The sequence below is a fragment of the Mugil cephalus genome, chromosome 20 (assembly GCF_022458985.1).
Source record: "Mugil cephalus isolate CIBA_MC_2020 chromosome 20, CIBA_Mcephalus_1.1, whole genome shotgun sequence".
NCBI classification, from domain to species: domain Eukaryota; kingdom Metazoa; phylum Chordata; class Actinopteri; order Mugiliformes; family Mugilidae; genus Mugil; species Mugil cephalus.
The window spans coordinates 4,214,219-4,235,108 of NC_061789.1; the positions used below are offsets into that span (position 1 = coordinate 4,214,219).

At 43.3% G+C, this 20,890-nt stretch overlaps 2 protein-coding genes across 3 annotated transcripts; one reads left to right on the forward strand and one right to left on the reverse strand.

The window, feature by feature from the left end:
- Positions 1 to 463: 463 nt before the first annotated feature.
- On the forward strand, positions 464 to 11,008 carry LOC124998456 (probable ATP-dependent RNA helicase DDX17). Of its 2 annotated transcripts, none has more exons than XM_047572878.1 (13): positions 464 to 854; positions 973 to 1,132; positions 1,232 to 1,328; positions 1,410 to 1,543; positions 1,640 to 1,705; positions 1,791 to 1,932; positions 2,570 to 2,730; positions 2,810 to 2,982; positions 3,053 to 3,163; positions 4,569 to 4,630; positions 4,708 to 4,767; positions 7,887 to 8,123; positions 9,380 to 11,008. In XM_047572878.1, the coding sequence occupies exons 1-13, from the start codon at positions 805 to 807 to the stop codon at positions 9,910 to 9,912; spliced, it is 1,986 nt and encodes a 661-aa protein (XP_047428834.1). In that variant the 5' UTR covers positions 464 to 804; the 3' UTR covers positions 9,913 to 11,008. The 2 variants fall into 2 exon arrangements, with proteins under 2 accessions (XP_047428834.1, XP_047428835.1); XM_047572879.1 differs by having other exon boundaries at positions 976 to 1,132.
- Positions 10,482 to 20,812, reverse strand: LOC124998457 (ADP-ribosylation factor-binding protein GGA1-like). Its single transcript, XM_047572880.1, has 17 exons — positions 20,199 to 20,812; positions 19,134 to 19,218; positions 18,533 to 18,608; positions 18,343 to 18,441; positions 17,341 to 17,464; positions 17,166 to 17,266; positions 16,991 to 17,071; positions 16,006 to 16,143; positions 15,473 to 15,554; positions 15,243 to 15,356; positions 15,006 to 15,158; positions 14,696 to 14,769; positions 14,423 to 14,610; positions 13,135 to 13,364; positions 12,878 to 13,047; positions 12,675 to 12,785; positions 10,482 to 11,432 (listed from the first exon to the last, which is right to left on the reverse strand). Exons 1-17 carry the CDS (start codon positions 20,239 to 20,241, stop codon positions 11,322 to 11,324), a joined length of 1,980 nt encoding a protein of 659 aa, XP_047428836.1. The 5' UTR covers positions 20,242 to 20,812; the 3' UTR covers positions 10,482 to 11,321.
- Between the last annotated feature and the right edge of the window lie 78 nt (positions 20,813 to 20,890).

The window sequence follows — 20,890 nt, forward strand, 5'->3', positions numbered from 1 at the left end:
GTAATTCTATATCCATTTTCTTTTTAAGTGAAAATATAATGGTAAAATAATATGGTAAATTCTAATAAATGAAGAGCTAAGCTGGACAACACGTACAATTAATGGCCAAATGCACACTTAAATATATGATTAATTATGTATCGGGGGTCATAGAATTTTTATTTGTTGAAAAAAGCGCGTTTATTCAATTAAAAGACTACTACTTAAGAAAATGTAAATAGTACTTTGGTGGGCGGAGTCTATCTATCAGTTAGCTTTCACAAAAGCTTCCGGTTACAAGACAGCTAAGCTAACAAAAGAAATTGTGAGGGAAGTTGAATAATAAGTACAATTAAACTTCAATTTGCTGAGCGGTAAATTTAAATATCTAATTCATTTCTTATAAAAAAAAATATGAAAATAACAATTGTAAAAATAATTAAAATATAAGGGGCGGGGCCTTTTCATTGACTGTAACTTCCGGTCACTGCCTCAGAGCTAAGCTAACAACAACAATAACAACATAGCATTCCTGTGATTACTACCTGCTGCGTATTGCTGTAAAGTCAACTGAGCCGAAGTTAAGCGACATTTGAATCGACAATAACATGGTTTATTGTAATATTTAACTTTTTAGCAGATGCATAACGGAGCGTCGGTTTTCTTTATTCAAACACCCGTCGACGTTTGCATTTAGCTGAAATAGGTGCTGTGGTTTTCAGACCAGGCCAGACACGCTGACCATAAGCATAAAAAGCTACACACCAAGTGCAAATAACTGCACATTTGAATATCTGCCTAAGTCCTCATAGAAGATTTATCAAAATGAGGGGTTCGTACGGAGACAGAGACCGAGACCGTGGTCGTGACAGAGGGTAAGCGATTAGTTAGCATGTGAGCTAATACCAGAGGGGTTTTTTAAATTGTGAATTGCAGACAAAATAAAATGACATTTAAATCAGACATCTCGGAGCTGTTTGTCATGTGTTGCAGCAGTCCTCGATTCGGATCCAGCAGAGGCGGACCACCGCCGGGTAAAAAGTTCGGGAACCCCGGAGACCGTTTGAGGAAGAAGAGATGGGACCTGGATGAGCTTCCCAAATTTGAGAAGAACTTTTACAGTGAACACCTGGAAGTGCAGCGAATGAGCCAGGTATTCCCTGTAGCATCACCGTCCTAACCGCCCTGTCCTATAGTATCAACCTATAAACCATGTTGGTTTTCACATTTTGTTTGTTGTTTTTGCTTCCAGTATGATGTGGAGGAATATCGCAGGAAGAAAGAAATCACCGTGAGAGGCTCAGGCTGCCCGAAGCCCGTCAGCAGCTTCCATCAGGCACAGTTCCCCCGTAAGACACCGACACCCAACGCCGAACTCAGCCAAATCTGCTGTGACAGAATTACCTGAATGATTGTTTCTTTGTGTGTAGAGTACGTCATAGATGTGCTGATGCAGCAGAATTTCAAGGAGCCCACAGCGATTCAAGCGCAGGGTTTCCCTCTGGCCCTCAGCGGGAGAGACATGGTGGGCATCGCTCAGACCGGCTCTGGGAAGACCTTATCGGTGAGCCGCCTCTTCCTATAATCCTCTGCTTTTCCAAAGATGAATATACTGATGAACTGTGCTGATGTTTCCCCATTTTTTCTTTCCTTTCCCAAGTATCTCCTGCCTGCCATCGTGCACATCAATCATCAGCCCTACCTGGAGCGTGGAGACGGACCCATTGTACGTGAGGAGGAGACTGTTCATTCAGCAGCCTGCTGAGCTTAATCTTAAAGAGTCTGACACCGAAATATTGTGTCCTCCGCAGTGTTTGGTGTTGGCCCCGACCAGAGAGCTGGCTCAGCAGGTGCAGCAGGTGGCGTACGACTACGGAAAGTCGTCCCGCATTAAGAGCACCTGTGTCTACGGGGGCGCTCCCAAGGGACCTCAGATCCGAGACCTGGAGCGAGGTGAGCGATGCTATACTGCTTGGATTTATGCTGCATTGATTCTAGAGCAGAGGTCCTCAACGTTTTTCAGGCCAAGGACCCCAAACTGATGGGGAGATTACGTAGGGACCCCCTACCTACTATAAGTGGTCTATATTAAACTCAGCCTTGCTACTGGCAAACATAAACATATATATATATATATATTTCTCATGAACTACTAGCTTCTCTTCTGCTAGTAATGTAAATAATATATATTTTATAATAGTTTATATAGTATAAGTAAATAGGCTTTTGGCCAATTGCGGGTAACTTGACAGAACCTCAGTATAATATGCTTCGTCGTGATTGGCTCAGCAGCAAAAGGGGCGTGGTCTACTGTGTACAGGAGGCTTAGATTGACAGGTCTCAGCTGGTGTAGCACATGTATAAAAAGTGTCTTTTTAACCAATATTTTGCGACCGCACTTTTGAAGATCTGTGATCTAGAGACTATAAAAAATATAGATTAAGTACAAATTATATATAATAGTTACACAGTTTAGGGATAAATTATCTTATTATTTGTGAGTGTAGCAGGATAAAGACGTCCTCTTGTCCCTGAATGTGAGAGTTTGTTCAAAGCTCCTTCGTAATAAGTATTGTCTCATCCTCTGCAGGGGTTGAGATCTGCATCGCTACTCCGGGTCGTCTGATCGACTTCCTGGAGGCTGGAAAGACAAACCTGCGTCGCTGCACTTATCTGGTTCTGGATGAAGCCGACCGTATGCTGGACATGGGCTTCGAACCGCAGATCCGCAAAATTGTTGACCAGATCCGGGTAAAGCTCAGTTCAGTTTTATAGAGAAAATGTTTATTTTAAAGAGTGAGACGTTGGGTTTAATCTCATCGTTCTCCAGCCGGACAGACAGACTCTCATGTGGAGCGCTACCTGGCCTAAAGAGGTCCGGCAGCTGGCCGAGGACTTCCTGAAGGACTACGTCCAGATCAACGTGGGAGCTCTGGAGCTCAGCGCCAACCACAACATCCTGCAGATTGTTGATGTTTGCATGGAGAGTGAAAAGGACAACAAGTAAGAGGCTGCTCCCGCTTTCTTGTTTGGTGTTTCTATGTGTAGTTGACGGTTTCTTTCTCCTCCTCAGGCTGATCCAGCTGATGGAGGAGATTATGGCTGAGAAGGAAAACAAGACCATCATTTTTGTAGAGACCAAGAAGCGTTGTGACGACCTCACACGCAGGATGAGACGGGATGGGTGAGTAAAAAAAATCAAACTCACCCCAGCAGCAGTGATTTGATCCAGCTGTGAATAATGAAATCTAAGCCTGAATGATTTGGGAGCAGTATGTCATTGTATTTCTTCATTTTTTAATTTTTTTTGTACACAATCGGGCTGAGTTTTCAGCTGCAGGTTCTAACCTCGTGAGATATGTTGTTCAAAACCAGTCTTGCAACACTGCAGTGTTAACGAATACACATAAAATACAAAAGAAAGAAGGAATTCAGGATAATTTGAACTGGAAAATAGATTATACTTTAAACACAGTCCTAGAATATAGAGACCTGAATCATTTCTAAATTGTGCTTGTTGCATGTTTTGGTCAAGTTTAAGTATTAATAATAAAAAGTTGTGCTACATAAATAGCTTCTTAAATCGACCTGGTAATCAGTTTATTGTTCAGCCCTGGTTTAGTTTTCTGAATGATCCGTGTGTGTTTTGGTCTTTGGATTTTCTGTTTAGAAAATGACGTTAAAAAACTAAAAATGAGCGGTTATTTGATTTTCATTTTAAAATTCAAAAGTAAAAATGAAATAAATGAAATCGAGAAGAGACGAGCAAAACTTTAAAAAACGCTCGCTTTTAATTTTCTGTTTCTAAAAATAAAAAATAGTTTTGACAGAAACAAAAAAGTAAATTTTTTCTTATTGTGCGACTGTTAAGTTGTCGTTTTCAAAGTAAAAGCACGTATGAGGACGTCGCTGGGTAACAGGAGTTGATGGACATGGATCAGTAGGTTGTTTTTTTAAAACAATAAAAGAGTCTCAGTGAAGAGGACGAGACCGCAGAAAAACTAAGCCGCATATTTCAGGTAAAAACTAAAAGTAACTTCATATAATCAGAGTAATGTTAGCTACTAGCTACTAGCTAACATTACTCTGATATGAGTGCAGAGATTTCTGCAGATGACGAGTCTTGTTTTACCATCAGAGTAACGTTCTAAAGTCATTTTAGTCTGGGCACAGTACCGACCTCAATACGTGCTCTTATTTTGAAAACAACAACTTCCGGTTGCAAATTATAAAAAACCAGACGCTTTTCTTGTTTGTCTTCTAACGATTTTTATTTTTTATTTTTAGTAAATGAAAATAGACCAGTTTCTACAGTTTTGTTCATCCGTTTTCGACTGATAAAGAAAAATGCCTTGAATTTAATCTTTAATTTTTTAATTTTAAAATGAAAATCAAATAACCACTCATTTATTGTTTTTTTTTAACATCCTTTTCTGAACCGAAAAAGTGACCAAAACATACACAGACCCCGAATCATGTTTTCTTTCACATCATCTTTCACGTCCAGATGCTTGAGAACAAGAAAAAAACCTCCACGAACAGAATCCAGCATCTAAATCATCTGCACATGCCACTTGTTTATCCTCTAGGTGGCCGGCGATGTGTATCCACGGCGACAAGAGCCAGCCAGAGAGAGACTGGGTATTAACAGGTGCGTTGGAGCGTTTCACTAACTCGTTTCTCTCTCTCGTTTTAACAACCATTCATCGCCTCTAACATTTGTTGCAGAGTTCCGCAGCGGCAAAGCTCCCATCCTCATCGCGACGGACGTGGCCTCGCGCGGTTTGGGTATGTTTTTTTTGTGCCGAAGCGCGACGCAGGTCATTTCCTCCATGATGTAGCATAACATTAGTCACAACCAGGCTCTACGATGCATGTTTATTTAGAGTAGATTTAAATGGAGAGACGCCTGCAGCAGAAAAGAGTTTTCTCTAGAGGAAGTATTTGATGCAGGACGTGATGTTGAATGAACGATGTAAGGGGCGAGGCAGCCAGGAGGCCCCTTACAGGACGCCAGTCAAACCTTTTAACCTAATTCTGTGTTCATTTGTTTTTCTTTTCATTTTTGTTTATTTATTTATTTATTTATTTTTTTTATTTGTTTGTCTGTTTCCAAGTCTCTCTTCCGGCAACTAGAAGCACACAGGCCCTCGGGAGCCTGCAGCCGGACCTAGGCATGACAAATCGAAAGCTGACTCGGAGGAGAGAGAGAGAGAGACAGCCCGATTAATCAATCCCAGACAGAACACCTCCACCGAAAAAACCTAGAAAACCCAGAGCCCGCAAACAAATCTCTTTCCTCCCCCCCTTACTTCCAGGACTCTGGCTGCCTGGGCGATCGGGGGAGGGAGGGGGGGAAAGCGCAGGGTGCTGCCGGGCTCCCAAATTTGATCACGGGACACGGGTTCGGGGGGCGGCTGTCAGGTGAGAGGGCGAAGAGGGGGGTGTGGAGGAGGGCGGACTCCCTTTGACCACACCATTTGCTGATTAGATCAACTTCACCCAGAGACATTTTTTTAAAAAAACTAAAACATTTATTAGTATTTATTCAGCCTGTGGGATGAGAACTGTCCTGAAAAGTCGTCTCGGAGGAGACGGCAAAATTCAAAATTGAGATAATCCAGAGATTCAGTTGGTGCGTTTGCAAGAAGACAGAGAAAGAGACTGACTGCCAGGAAGTGAGAGTGCTGGAGACTCCCCTCTGAGCTGCCCCCCCGATGCCAGCCCCTGACGCCCCCCCACCGCCACTGGCTGTGCCGGCCGGCCGGCCTCTCCCTCCGCGGACGTCATGTCTGGTCCTGGCTGGCAGGAGTCCTGGCCTGGAGGAACCACCTCTCTATGATCAGTTTCCCTCCCTCTTTTCACTCCTCCTCCTCCTTCCTTCCTGTCCCTCCGTTCACTCTCTGTCTCTCACGTCATCTTTTTATCCGACACACCAACCCGACGCTCAGACCTTTCCTTCGTTTTTTTTTGTTTTGTTGTTGTTTTTACGTCGTGTCGTTGGTAAAGGAAACACCTACATCTCTGATGATGCACGTGGGGTCATGTGACCAGTCCATTAGAAAGTCCATCTTCCTCAAAGTGACGAGAGTTTAAGAGAATTATATCGAGAAAAGCTGTAATAGAAACGCAGCTCATCTGATCAGTTTAGAGAGAAACATAAGGAGCTGCACACAGGAGGCTCATCTGAACCTTTAAATACACGAATATTTTAGCAAAAACACGATTAAATGGACAGAAAAATCGTTTTCTTCCTGTTTCTCCTTGTGAATTAAGAGTGTGAAGAATCCAGCAGATTTTCTCTCACCCACAAACTTCTTGCAGCCGAGACTTTTTTCTTGGAGTCTCTCCGTTGGGAACTGATTCCTGCAGAGATCCAGTTTATGATCAGCTGGTTTAATGCGGTGATGTCGTCCATGTGACTGAAACGGCTCCTTCAATTATATCCACACTGCAAAAAGAGCATCACTATACTCCAATATTCAATAAAACCACCTCGTATTAGGCTGCGTTAAGCTTTTCTTTGCTTGACAAAAATTCTTAAAATAGTTTTCTGTAATTGGTACAAGCCTTTTTTACATTTTTTTGTTTTTTTTTGCCGTGTGGACGTCTGGTTCCCAGACGAGTCTGAAGAGAACGTAAACGTTATTTCCTCCCGGTCGGTTTGGTTTGTCCTCACCTTTAAAAACGTCTTCCTTCCTGTCTCTCTCTTCTCTCTTCCACCTGAACCCGTTTCCTCTCGTCGTTTTATTTGAAACCATCTCCGGCCCTCGTCCTTTTTTTTTTTTTTTTTTTTTGTCCCGTTGACCCCAAACTCCACCGTGTGTCCCCCCCTCCGTCCCTCCGTCCCTCCGTCCCTCCCTCCTCCTCCTTTGTCTTTAACACTTTGGACCATTTTTCTTTGTGTGCATCGTACGGGACCAGATCAGACTCGATAAATACCTGGCAGAGCCCACTCTCAGATCCCTCCACCCCCCTCCTCCCCTCCTCCACCCTCCTCCTCGTCTCCTTTAGCGTCTGTTTCTTGTTACTAAACTTGAGAAGCTGGGCTCTATGATACCACTGCCACTGGAAGCGACTCGGGAACCAATCAAAAGCCCTCGATCTAGTCGCTGCCGCTCTGTAACGTTAAAGAAAACGGCAGCAGCGCCAGGTCATTGTCTCCAACCCATCAGCTCCATAAAGCCAGCAGTAAAAGTCTCCGACTCCGAAACTCGGGTTAGAGTAGGACCTGAACCCCCGGCACAGTCCGGCCGGAGCCCAGACACCTTCCAGCTTTGGGAGTGTCGTGGAGGAGTGGCGAGGTGGGAGGAGGGGCTAAAAGTTTTTGTCCCGTGCGCTCTCCTCCTCCACCCCTGCAGACCTCCCAGGACTGGTGATGGGTTTTTGGGGAACAGAGAGGTAACTTTCTGTAAATCTCTGATAACCAGGGGTAAGTACTCTACCTCACCCCCTTTTCACCACCACCACCACCACCACCCCCCTCCTCCTTTCCCCCGTTTCCTCCTCCGCCAGCCTTCATCATTATGCTTCCAAGACGTGTTTTTTTTTTTTGTTGCCTCTAATCAGCAGTGTTTTCTGAGCCCTTTGTCAACTGTAATGAGAAACAGACCTTTAGTTTTAGCTTCTACTTAAAGAAAAAGACGCAGCTTCTGAATCTCTCACACCATGAGTCCTCTTTTCAGTAGATTGATAACAGATAATAATGTGTAATTTGTACGAGTAGTCGATCGTTGGGCAGGTAAGTGATGCTCTCAGAGGACGGTGGGTGTTGCAGGTATTGTCTGTCTCTGAATGTCGCTCGTTCTGAATCATGATTCACTAATTTTTGTTTGTTCGTTTTAGTGTTTTCACTTGTGTTTCACATCTTTTCCCTCCCCGACTCCCTCTCCACGACTCCCTCAAAGACGTGGAGGATGTCAAGTTCGTCATCAACTACGACTACCCCAACTCGTCCGAGGACTACATCCACCGCATCGGACGCACGGCCCGCAGCACCAACAAAGGCACGGCGTACACCTTCTTCACCCCGGGGAACCTCCGCCAGGCCCGCGAGCTGATCCGGGTCCTGGAGGAGGCCCGACAGGCCATCAACCCCAAACTGCTGCAGCTGGTGGATACGGGACGTGGAGGAGGCGGAGGAGGTGAGGGCTGGTTACCACAGGCTGCTTCTTTATGAGTAATTGCTGCTTATTTATTTAAAAAATATGATTTAAAATACTAATAACCCCAATTCAAGTCAGGATTTAGTTAGTTTATTTATTTATGTGAAAGAGACGACGGACATTAATAAATAAACAAACTGGGAACACACGCAAGCCTTAGTTTGTTTATTATTCATTTAATTATTTTGATTTGTTATTAGTTTAATTTTTTGTTATCAAGATAAAATACAATTTCAGTTGCACTTTTAAAAAGATTCGTTGTATTTCACCGTTTGTTAAAGAGAAAATATCATTTGTAATTTTTAATATATCTAAATATGTTTTTTTTTTTTTTTAAATATGCATAATTCGTGTTTTAAAGTCACATCCCGTCAGATTATAGCAGCGATGCTAATTCCCTCCGTAGCCCCATAACATAAAACTGTGTAATACTATAACAACACGACAATATATAGATATATACAATATATAAAAAAAAAAGAAAAGCAACAGTAAAAACTAGAAATCGACCGATATGGATTTTTTAGGGCCGATACTGTGCTGCCGATTTTTCTGAGCCGATATTTGGAGCCAGTGCCGACTTTTCTCCTTCTATTTACACGATAAAAATGTCATGTTAAGAACAAATGTTACAAGTCTGAATTTAATCCAAAACATTTATTGAACTTAAATAATGTTTAACCCTCTTATGCATAAAAAATAAACAGGTAAAAGAAGGACAATGTATGGGCTGCACTGGTCTCCAGCGTCTCCAGCAGGACACGACTGCGTCTGTCTGTAAATGTAGCCGGGAAAAAGTAATACCAGTAAAAAAAAAACACAAATATCGTCCGATCTCTAATATAAACAATGAAAACAAACATTTGTAATAAACAGGCAAGCTGCTACAAATTGGCCGTGGATCATGGAACAGCTGCACCTCTGGCCACAGTCACAGTGGACAGGTCTCAAACTCAAAGTTAAACTTCTTTAAGTACTTTTTCAGAACAGTATTGATTTTAAAACAATTTCTGCTTCTTTCTTCTTCTGGTAAAACAACCTGAAATAGTAACGAGCTTTCATCCCATTCTTCCATTTAGGTTTTGGAGCTGTGACGTGTGCATTAGCGTAATCGTTTTGGAAAACAACCTGTTATTAAATGCATTACTTTTATTTAATTGTTTAATTAATTAATCCCAGTTATCAGGTTAAAGTCCCACCCCTTATGCTTTATCCGTTCTTCTTTCTGTTTCCAGGCGGCCGTTCCCGTTTCCGCGGCAACTCCAGCTCCTCCAACAACCCCAACCTGATGTACCAGGACGAGTGTGACCGGCGGATGCGCTCGGTGGGCGGCGGCGGCGGCGGCTCCAAGGACGGCCGCGGGGGGGGCGGCGGCGGCAGCAGCAGCTACAGCCGAGACAGGAGCAGCCGGGACGGGGAGCGCTCCTCTTCTTCCTCCTCTTCGTCCTACAGGGACCGAAGCAGCAGGGACGGAGGACGCAGCTACGGCTCCGGCTCCTACGACCAGTACCAGAACAACAACGGCAGCAGCAGCAGCAGCAGCAGCAGCAAGTACAGCAGCTCCAGGGGCAGCTCCGGGTCCGGCTCCGGGTCCGGGTCCGGGGGTGGCCAGGCCCCACCGCCGGCCCCCGCTCCTCCTTCCTCGGGCCCTCAGCCCCTCATGGCCCAGCAGTTCAACCCCCCCCAGCCCATGATGGGCCTCATGGGACACTCGCCGTTCCAGTTCGCTCCGCCGCCGCCGCCGTCGTCTCTTTCAGGCAGGAAATAAGCTTTAGAGTTATTTCAGATTCTCACATTCCACAAGAGAGGCTCCGGCTCTTTCTCCTTTAAAGTCTTTATTTTCTTTATTTGGCGGAAGGTTTAGTTGAGCGGTAACGACTTGGGGGGGAAAGGAAAAGTTTTTGTACAAACACATTTTTGTAACGTGAGCCTCTTTTAGATTTTTCCCTTTAGGTATATCACAGGTAGGTGCTGATGTTGACTCTCTGGCGTATTTCTTTATTTTTGTGTTTAAAACTTTGTAAAACAAACAAAAAAAAAAAACTTTTTTGAAATAATGAAGAGATTCTGATGTGTCTTAGAGTTAAAAACATTTATCTTCATGTGGTGGATAATAATGTAGTGTTCATGGCATGTAAATTAGCTTTTCTTTCTTTTTCCAAGTTTTGTATTTACTAACCCACTGTAGGTTGTTTAGTTCGTCACCAGGATACGATTGAGGTTTCCTAACAGTAAGTCCCTATTTACACTTTGTTTCTCATGTTTAATAAAACTCTTCAGCAAAGTTCTGTCTCTGGGAAGTAATAATAATAATAAAAAAAACATTTAGATCACAAAGAAGAAAAAAAACAAACTTTATTATAACCCATTTGGAATATTTTTACCAGTGTTTATGCTGTTGCACAAGTCAAATGTACAGAAGAGTTGCCGATGATTTCAGTCTCGTTGGGGAATGTGATTCACTCAAAAACGTTTGTGGTCTGGAGTCTCTTGATGCTCCTGCAAAGATCTAACGTTGCTGATTGGTTGTAGGACCATCCAGTTGCATCCCCCCCTCCCCATCCGTTGGTTGAAACACTCCCCCAAAATGGCGGCTCCGTTTGCATCACTCAATACTTCAAGATAAACTTAGCGCTAAAGATTTATTTAGTGAAAACCGTACTAAAGAAGTCCCATTTTCTCTACTACGACGAACAAACGACGGATGAAGACGACCTTTCGCTAAACTTTAAATAATGTTAGAACTGCAAAATAGGCACATGTGGCGGGAAAGTACACGGCTCTGATGTTACAGCTACGTTTTGTTCTTTACACCAGATTAAAAAGGGCGAGAAAACATCAAAACAATCCAAAAAAAACAAAAAGAGAAAAAGTGCACACAGTCGTCTCGATGAAAGATTAATCAGAAAATAAACCGACACCACAAAGAGTTGATTAATCATGAGCCTTGTTGTTTGTCTACGTGGCGCCGTGTCCTGACGAAGTTGTCGTTCCTCTGTAGATGTCGGACACGCGGGACTCGATCAGAACGAAGCGCACGGAAAAGAAAAAGAATCAGAAAGTACATTGTGATTGCAAAAAAAAAAAGGAGAAGAAGAAGAAGGGAAAACTGGTTTATGTCGAGTGTTGAGTTGGTCGGGGAACAAGGTCAGAGTCTGTGGAGCTTGTTGTTAAATGCTATAGGTTCCCCCACTTCTCCGGGGGAGGGAACTGTTCTAGACCTCCACTCTCGCTGTGCTCCTGCTCCCCCATGGTGAAGGTTAGTCTGTACTGAAGCTGGACTTTCTCCTGAGGACCAGAGACGACAAAACAGAGGCTTCAAACACTGAACCACTAAACCTACGGCCCGAACAGAGGTTCCAGTTTAGCCCGGTCCACTAGAAGGTCTAGACCCACAACTAAACTGTAGATGGCAGCAATGGGCTGAAACGTCAAGTTAGTTCCTCCTGCTGTTCTTTTTTCTTCTATTTCATCCTCCTTTTTTATAGTTCAACTTACTCCCTTTCCTAGTTCCTCCTCCTCCTATTTTCCCTAGTCACTCATTGTAGTTCCAGCTCCTCCCTTTCCTATTTTCTCCTTCTAGTTCCACCTCCCCCCTTTCCAGTTCCTCCTTCTCCCTTTCCTACTTCCACCCCCTCTTCCTATTTTTCCTATTTCCATCTTCTAGTTCCACCTCCTCCCTTTCCTAGTTCCTCTTCTTTTTTTCCTAGTTCCTCCTCCTCCTATTTTCCAAATTCCTTCTAGTTCCACCTCCTCTTTGTCCTAGTTCCTCCTTCTAATTCCACCATCTCTCTTTTTCCTAGTTCCTCCTATTTTTCTAGTTCCACCTCTTCCTATTTTCTTAGTTCCTCCTTCTTTTTCCTAGTTCCTCCTCTTCCTATTTTCCCAGTTCCTCCTTCTAGTTCCACCTCCTATTTTCCCAGTTCCTCCTTCTAGTTCCACCTCCTATTTTCCTAGTTCCTCCTTCTAGTTCCACCTGTTCCTATTTTCCCCGTTCCTCCTCCTAGTTCCACCTCTTCCTATTTTCCTCGTTCCTCCTTCTAATTCCACCTCTTCCTATTTTCCCCGTTCCTCCTTCTAGTTCCACCTCTTCCTATTTTCCCCGTTCCTCCTTCTAGTTCCACCTCCTCCTATTTTCCAGTTCCACCTCCTCCTATTTTCCCAGTTCCACCTCCTCCTATTTTCCCAGTTCCTCCTTCTCGTTCCACCTCTTCCTATTTTCCCAGTTCCTCCTTCTAATTCCTCCTCCTCCTATTTTCCTAGTTTCTCCTTCTAGTTCCACCTCTCCCTATTTTCCTAGTTCCTCCTATGTTCCTAGTTCCCCCCTACTGACGTCATGTCTCTCAGGATCACTGGGACACAAACTCCTCCACCAAGTGAAGGTGGTGATTCTTCTGAGGATGGTCGTAGTAAATGTTTCCTCCTGAAGAGGGCAGTAATTTGCCTTGTCACATAAAAACAAACCAAAAGGAGCAGCACCAAACTGAGAGCAGATGTTAAACAGTCGTTTTAACTCGTTTTAACTCCTACCTTGTTTGGGTTGGCTAGCAGCAGGATCTGAGTGACAGCAGCAGGGGGGAGGATGGGGTTGAAAGCTGGCAGCTCTGTTCCTGATGGGGGCTGCAGCTTCACGGCCATAGACTAACCACAGAAGAAGAAACAGTGAACCGGCGGGAGACGACTGGGTCTCACTTTAAAAAAAAATGTGAGGGGGGGGAGGAGGTGCTGCTGACCTGTGGAGCCGTGGTCTGGAAGTTTATGTTGGTGACGGGGACGGGGGCCGAGGACAGCATGGAGATGATCACCACCAGGACATCGGGTCGAGACGGAGGCGAGTCACGAGCAAAGTGGAAGAGGACCCGCAGACTGTGTCCATCGAACACGGTGACAGGTAAGAGACTACCTGGAGGAGGAGGAGGAGGAGGAGGAGGAGGTGAGACCTGGTGACCATCCATCTCATCAGGCTGTGAACAAATAAAACTTTACTTACTGGGTCTAATGGATTCTAGAGGGACGAAGACATCGGTCAGGGTGACTTCTGCAGGAGCAGCCTCCACGTGAGAAGGAGGCGCATCCAGCAGCGTCGCTCCGAGGCCGGGCTGAGAGTTGAGGAGAGGTGCAGGAGGTTCATGGGTGAAAGATGGAATGGGATGTGGGGTAGCGTTGACTCCAGATTTACTCTGGAGGTCCCTCAGAGTCGGTTTAGACTGATGTTTGTCCCTTAGACACAGAAAATTAACCTTTAGTTACAGTATTATATTGTAGCTCCTCCACCTCCTATTCTTAGTTCCTCCTTCTAGTTCCACTTACTCCCTTTCCTGGTTCATCCTCCTATTTTTGTAGTTCCACCTCCTCCTTTTTCTAGATCCTCCTCCTAATATTATTCTAGTTCCACCTCTTCTTATTTTCGTAGTTCCTTCTTTTAGTTCCACCTCCTCCTGTTATTTTCCTAGTTCCTCCTTCTAGTTCGACCTCCTCCCTTTCCTAGTTCCTCCTTTTAGATCCACCACCTCCCGTTACAAGTTCCTCCTCCTCCTATTTTTCTAGTACCGCCTCATGTTTGCATATTTGCTGCTTTTAGTCCCACCTCCTTCCTCCTCTTCCTATTTTTCCTAGTTTGACCTCCTCCTTTTTTCCCCTATCTCCTCCTAATATTTTCCTAGTTCCTCCACCAACACCTTTTTTCCCTCGTTCCACCTCCTCCTTTTTCTAGCTCCTCCTCCTGCTATTTTCCTAGTTCCACCTATTCTTATTTTCATAGTTCCTGCTCTTAGTTCCACCTCCTCCATTTTTCCTAGTTCCTCTTCCTATTCTTTTTTCTAGTTCCACCTTCTGTTTTCCTAGTTCCTCCTTTTAGTTCCACCACCTCCCTTTACTAGTTCCTCCTCCTCCTATTTTTCTGGTTCCACCTCTTCTTATTTTCATAGTTCCCGCTTTTAGTTCCACCTCCTTCCTCCTCTTCCTATTTTTCCTAGTTCCACCTCCTCCTTTTTTCCCCCCATCTCCTCCTAATATTTTCCTAGTTCCTCCACCACCTCCTTTTTTTCCTAGTTCCACCTCCTCCTTTTTCTAGTTCCTCCTCCTGCTATTTTCCTAGTTCCACCTATTCTTATTTTCATAGTTCCTGCTCTTAGTTCCACCTCCTCCAGTTTTCCTAGTTCCTCTTCCTATTCTTTTTCCTAGTTCCACCTCCTCCTGTTTTCCTAGTTTCTCCTTTTAGTTCCACCATCTCCCTTCCAGGATTCTACCTCCTGTAAACATGATTTCTAGTCAGGTACCATTTGACCTGCAGACCCTCTGGAGGAAGGGACTGCTGCAGCAGTGTCTTTCCCAGGAGGTCCAGCTCGTCCAGGGCCGAGTTCCCGGGGGTGGAGCCGGAGGACAGGGTCTGGGGGAGTGAAGCCGGGTCCGGACTCAGGAGGAGACCAGGCGCTGAAGGGTTGTCTGCGTCTGTGCTTTCAGAGGACTGGAGGGAGACGAGAGGTATGTATGAGACAGTCGGTAGGAACTGGTCTAAAGCTGGTCCAGTGTGAAGACAGATGGGGATTTACCTGGAAGGAGTCCCAGGCTGTGGAGTCCTCAGGCTGGGACGCAGGGTTGGAGGCGTGTGTTCCTTCACTTAGACCTGAGGATTTAACCTGGATTTAGCTCCTGCATCATACAAATATAACTCGTCTAATTAAACTAGAGCCCTGTCCAGACCTCACATTAAGCTTCCAGGGTTCAGTCTCTTGTGAATTCAATGACAAATCACAAACTAAAACAAATTCACTAGATGTCGGATAGACGACAGCCGTTTATTAATATTAATCTGGATGCCCACGTGAGGTCTGACCGAGGCCTAACTGACTGAGCCGTTACCGAGTGACATGAGCTCGTCGTCAAGGAGACTAATCCCCATCTCCTGCGAGGGGGCGTTGAGGCTGTCAGTCGGCGTGGGGAACTCTGGGAAGGATGGAGGCGACTGGGGGGACGTGTCCAACCCTGAGAGGTCCAGCAGCGCCGTTCCTCCCCCTGAGAGGAAACACAATCCATGACTTCCATGAGTAAAAGCAGGTGCGTTTGTTAGTCTAGTTGCGTCGGATGCTTTTTGCCCACCGGTTTGTTTCTGTGAGTTTAATGCGTTGTTCCCGTTGACGACCTCTCCCTTCACCTGCTGCTTGTACTGGTTGATGACTTGAGTCAGGCTGTCGTTGGCCTGCAGGATCTCAGCTGTTTAAAGGTTCACACTTTATTTAGAAAACCTGCGACGCATCATCCTTGACTTTATCATGTTCAGAATAATGGCTGCAAGCTATAAATAGGTTGTGTAGGAAAATAATTCTCACCCAGAGCCTCGTCGTTGTCCTCGGTGTCACTCGCCAGCCTGAACAGAGTGGGCCTCATTTTCTCACAGCGCTGGTACAGATCCTGACCACAGCACAAACAATAACAACAACAAAAAAAAACATTTGCTGTGATTCCATTCCGCCTACAAATGGTAACATTTCTAAAAACCTCTCACATATCTAAAGCTAAAACTTTTCTACCCTGTCATGAGGTGTTTTTTTCTCAAAGTGACCAAGTGAAAACCTCCATGTCTGAGCAATGAAGCCCATGTGGAAGTGCAAAAAAACTGCAGTTCATCAAGTGGCCACTAGAGGCTCCAAAGGGGCGCAAATCCCCATAGACCCCCATGTTAAAAAGCCCAACTTTACAGCTTCATTAAACATGTTTACAGCCTGGTACAAAACACTATTTGAACTTTGTCTAAATTTCAGAAATATCACTTTTATTTTGAGAAAAACTGTAATGGAAACGCAGCTAGCCATAGTGAGCAGTGAAAAGTGAGCAGAAAATAATAAAACATCTTTGATTTCACCTGTAGCAGCTCAGCGTTGCTCTGATCCACCGCCGTGCTGTCGTAGTCCTGCAGAAGCTGAGTCAGCAGAGCGACGCTCTCCTTCACCTCCTGGATGGCGTTCACTCGTTTGGACACTTTCTCCGCTCGCCTCTGGTCCTGAAGTTCACAAACTACACGTCATCATCAGGTACATACAGTAGAAACACAATAAAGTAGAGGTGGGAAAAAATATCGATATGGCAGTATATCACGATACTTTTTCTTCTGATACAATATTGATTTTAAAAGAAAAAGTTGTGTTTTGGGCTGATTGTGAACGACTTCCACACCTCCAACACCACTTTGTCTGTACAAGTGCAACAAATTAGAAAAGGATCATTTCGATTAATCTTGTTTTTTGACTCAATTTGTCCAATAAATTATCACTTTCATCTGATCTGAACGTGTATTTTAAGCTGCATTTAAAATTACTATGACCGATGTAGAACATCGCAATATATCGCAATAATGTATCGTATCGTGACTCAAGTATCGTGATATGTATCGTGATATGTATCTTGATACGTATCGTGAAGTCCGGCTCCTATTAGCATTAAAATCAGAACAGTGAAACTCAAAAACCCTCCTTCAGGACACCAGATCATCAACTACTTCCTCATTCAGTTCATGTTTTAAATCTTTTTTTCTTCTTGTATATAGATGTAGATACATACACACACATATACACACTATCCACACACACACACACACACCAGGTACACAATCTTGCAGGAAAAAGAAAAGCATATAACAAACCAAACCAGTAACACAACCTATCAATCAGCAAAGCGTGAAACATTATAACCTCAGATCCAGTCTCTTTTTCATGACAGTTCATGTTTTTGTCGTTTTTTCTTAACAAAAAGACGTCTCACACATGTGCACGACTAAAATGTTTAAGTGCAGCCAAAGTACATGAGGAAATGGGATTCATAAAAGGAGGAGAAAGGAGGAGACGTTTCACCTCTTGGACCATTTCCTTGATGAGTTTGTTGGCTGCCTTCAGGTCCTCGGGGTGTGAGCTGTTCAACAGGCGTGACAACATCTGACAAAACAGAAAACGCACAAAAGAAATAGTGTTTACAGTTTATCTCAGATGTTCACGTGAATGATTGTTATCTTCTATTATTAGACCTCACTTTTGACTTCTCCTCATCCTCGAAAATGGCGTTCTTGGGTCTGGGTGGAGGGAGGTTCAGCAGTTTGTCGGGTGGCAGCTCCGGGTCTTGTTTAATGATCCCTGATCACAAGACAAGACGTTAACAGCTTCTAATAGTTAGTTGTTGGGTTTTAAATCCGTCTGAAGGCTCTTACCTTGCTTCTTCAGCATCTGATAAGCATCTGAGATCTTGGCCTCGTCAGGAAGACCCAGAGTCCAGCTGTAGATCAGCTCCAAAACCTTCTTCTTCACTGGCTCCGGGGACCGAGAGCCCAGGTACTGGAAGATAAAAGGGGACAGAAGTTACAGAAAATGACTGATATGATGTTGAGTTTATGTTGAAACTAGAGATTGACTGATATGGATTTTTTAAGGGCCGATACCAATTTGTTTTATATCAGCACTGGACGATACATGCTGCCGATTTCTCTGAGACGATATTGTTTAACATTTAACTGTCTTATGAGAGAGAAAAAGACATCAGCTAGCAAACTTCTACTTAACAACAACAACAACAGTAAAAGTTAGGGCTGTGGCTAATGACTGTAATGCGTTGGTGCTGAGTGATAACGTAAATAGATCTTAGTTTGGCAACAGTTTAAAAAAAATAAAATAAAATAACGCACTCTGTTAGTGTGGGAGGGGCAATGTATGGGCTGCACGGGTCTGCTGCAGCGTCTCCAATAGCACAGGGCTGCCTGTGGATGCGCCCGTCTGTAAATCTCGCTGGGCTGAGGGATCTATATGTGTGTATCGGCGAACGCACCCATGTATCGACCAATACCAATATCAGTAAAAAAAAAAAAAAAATTGCAAATATCGGCTCAATATATCGTCTGGCAGATATATACGTTGATCTCTAGTTGAAACAGCATCAGAAAGTGTCATATAGATATTAATGTGAGCTGAGTTGATGGTTAGAAACGGATTACATACAGCTGCCAATTCATTAGGTACGCTAGTGAATTCATCCTAATATAACAGTCCTGCTCTAAATCCTCCTCCGTGACTCTTCTAATATTCAGCTCATGTGCAATATTTGTCGCGCGAGTGTCGATCTCAGCTGAAAGGAGCTTGTTCAATGTTTTGTGATTGGACGGGAGCGTGTTGTTTGCAGCAAGTGTGTTTAAACGCACATAGTCTGAAAGAATTCTCACCTTTGGAGAAACCACTTTGATGAGTTCATTGAGAAATCGGAATTTGCCCACTTCGCTGTGAAACCTCTTCCCGCAGTTTTTCACACAGGTCTCCAGAACCTAGTGTTGAAAGATTAAAAAAAAAGGTTGAATAATGAAAAACAGCAACTGAGGTCAGATTCTGATTCTCAGTTTAGATGTGAACTCTCACCAGTAGCGCCTGCATGGCCTCCCATTCTTGTGGAGACTGGATCTTATGGGCCAGGAGCCTGGTGGCCAGCTGGGGTCTGCAACACGTCGGTAACGGGTGAGTAGGCAGATTCAAAAAAATTTGAGTTGTAAAATGCACTTTGGTAATTTAATATTTAACAGAAAACAAGTCAAGAGCGCTTCAACTCCAGAAAACTCAAGTAAAGTAAGAAAATATGTCAATCAAATGTTTCTTTAAGCTTTGTGACCTTAGAAGATGTTAACGTCTGTCTTTACTTTAACATCTTGACTATATGATTCCAGATGAGCCTTTTGCCTTTTATCATGTTGTCAAATCAAATAATCCAAAGATGTGCACAATATATTTGCAGATCGACGGCATTAATACTATTTACACAATTACTCTGAGCCTTTTCATCATTTTTGGGGTTTCCTGGAAATTCTTCTGTTTGGCTGTGTTGTCAAATTAATGAAGACTTTACATTTCATCTTTTTACATGTGTTTTATTAGGTTTCAGGGCGTTGAGCAGCTACTTTCCTAGATCATTTCTGATTTCTGTCATGATGCACGGCGCCGTCGAGGCCCGGTGGTCGGCTCTTACCCCTCCAGGTCATTGTTGAGCTGGTCGCAGAAGGCGTGGATGCTGCTCCAGTCTGTGTCTCTGTTGAGCGGATTTGTTGCTCTGTCTGGAAACGGAAGCGACGAACGTTAATGCAACTTTACTGCGATTATATTTAATAATTGCACAACAGTCATAAACATGCATGCAAACATAAACTGAATTCCGCTGTGTATGTACCTGAACTACATGCAGTAACAATAAGGTTCAATCTTATCTAATCTAATTTAGAAACATCAAGTATTTGGATTAGTTACTGTAAATGTTGCACAATGGAACAAATTGTCTTTCAAAGTGAATTTCCTGTATTTATTTGGGTTAAACAGAATGTAAACATCACTACCGGTCCATTTTATTAGGTATACTTATCTAAAGCCAATACTGCCTGTCTGTATCAATGAAGTACAGCCTCCAAATTAACCATCAATACCCCTCTATTGCATTTTAAACAAAAATTATTAACTTAATTCAGTACTTTTGTGTTCTTGCTTACTCATAGCTGGCTATGGCTAAAAAAAACTAGCAGGTGTCTAGCTGGTTATTTTCTCTTTTAGGCAAAATAACTCAAGGTTAGCATTAATATTCATGCACAAACTACTTAATAAACAATACTCCACCTATTGCAAAATAAAATAATGAAGCAAAAGTGTAATATGCATGTTATAATAAATAAATAATGAGTGATGTAGAGTTAATTAAGCAGGGCATGTGCTAACAAGTGTAAGGTCAGCTAGGTTGCTAAGTCTAGATCTTTCTATTGAGGTCACATGTTTGTTATAATTAACATTTAAGCTACGTGACTAAAAATAAATGGTGCCTCCGTGATGTTGAGGTTCTCAGCCCCTGCTTCAGCTATCGAGCCGTGGAGCTAAGTGTTAGCATCCTGGATGTGACGCCCCCCCCATCCACCCCCTATCCCCTCTAAACCCCCTCAATGCCGCGGGGGTGAGCTGTCACCTCACCCGCCACACCCTGGGGATATTATTTAACCAGTGCCAGAGTCTCCGGACATGACTGGCCTGGATAAGTAAGTTTAAAACCACTCACTGATACGAGACTCCAAACTCTCCACTTCCGGCGGCGCAGCCATGACTACGAGATTTAACAGGCGCCTCGATCTCGCGAGAGTAGCGTAGGGACCACGTAGAGAAAAACATAGAACTGGAGTAGATCACATTATAAATAGAATATCATAGAATTCTAAACAACAGCTACAGTCAAAGTTAGTTAACATTAATCTTTTAAGCTTTATATGTGAAATAAATGATGAAAACAAACATTTAACGAGATTTTATTCTCACAAATTAGGTAGTAAAGCATTAATTTCTATGCTCAAACGTCATCAAATGCGGACGCAGAACAATACCGGAAGCTGAGTTGCTAAATGTATAAGAAATAACAATTTAATTATTTTATAATTTATGCATAAATGCCGATTTCTGAAAAACACCCATAAATGAGATAATATAATCTAAAAGATATATTAAATGTTGTAAAATGCAGAAAGCCCTACATCTTATCTTATGTATGTTAATTCCTGATTGACCACTTGTGTGTTTTCTTTTTTGTTGTTAATTGTACTTATGTTCATATAACTCACTTATTTATTTCTTAGATAATTAATAATTCTGTTATAATTCTGTAAAAAGATGTATAGAAATTCTGTTAAAAGTTGTATTAAAGACATATATTCATGTTTTTTCTACGCATCTGTGTATATCTTAACTTGTTTACTATCT

Bases quoted from the DNA above. Each gene is read 5' to 3' on its own strand.
- LOC124998456 (XM_047572878.1), top strand. From the start codon at position 805: ATGAGGGGTTCGTACGGAGACAGAGACCGAGACCGTGGTCGTGACAGA. The intron at 1,133-1,231 runs GTATTCCCTGTA...TTTTGCTTCCAG, and splicing joins AAGTGCAGCGAATGAGCCAG to TATGATGTGGAGGAATATCG. The intron at 1,706-1,790 runs GTACGTGAGGAG...TGTCCTCCGCAG, and splicing joins AGCGTGGAGACGGACCCATT to TGTTTGGTGTTGGCCCCGAC.
- LOC124998457 (XM_047572880.1), bottom strand. From the start codon at position 20,241: ATGGCTGCGCCGCCGGAAGTGGAGAGTTTGGAGTCTCGTATCA. The intron at 17,267-17,340 runs GTAAGAGCCTTC...TCTTGTGATCAG, and splicing joins TCAGATGCTGAAGAAGCAAG to GGATCATTAAACAAGACCCG. The intron at 12,786-12,877 runs GTCAGCAGCACC...TTCTGTGGTTAG, and splicing joins TCCAGACCACGGCTCCACAG to TCTATGGCCGTGAAGCTGCA.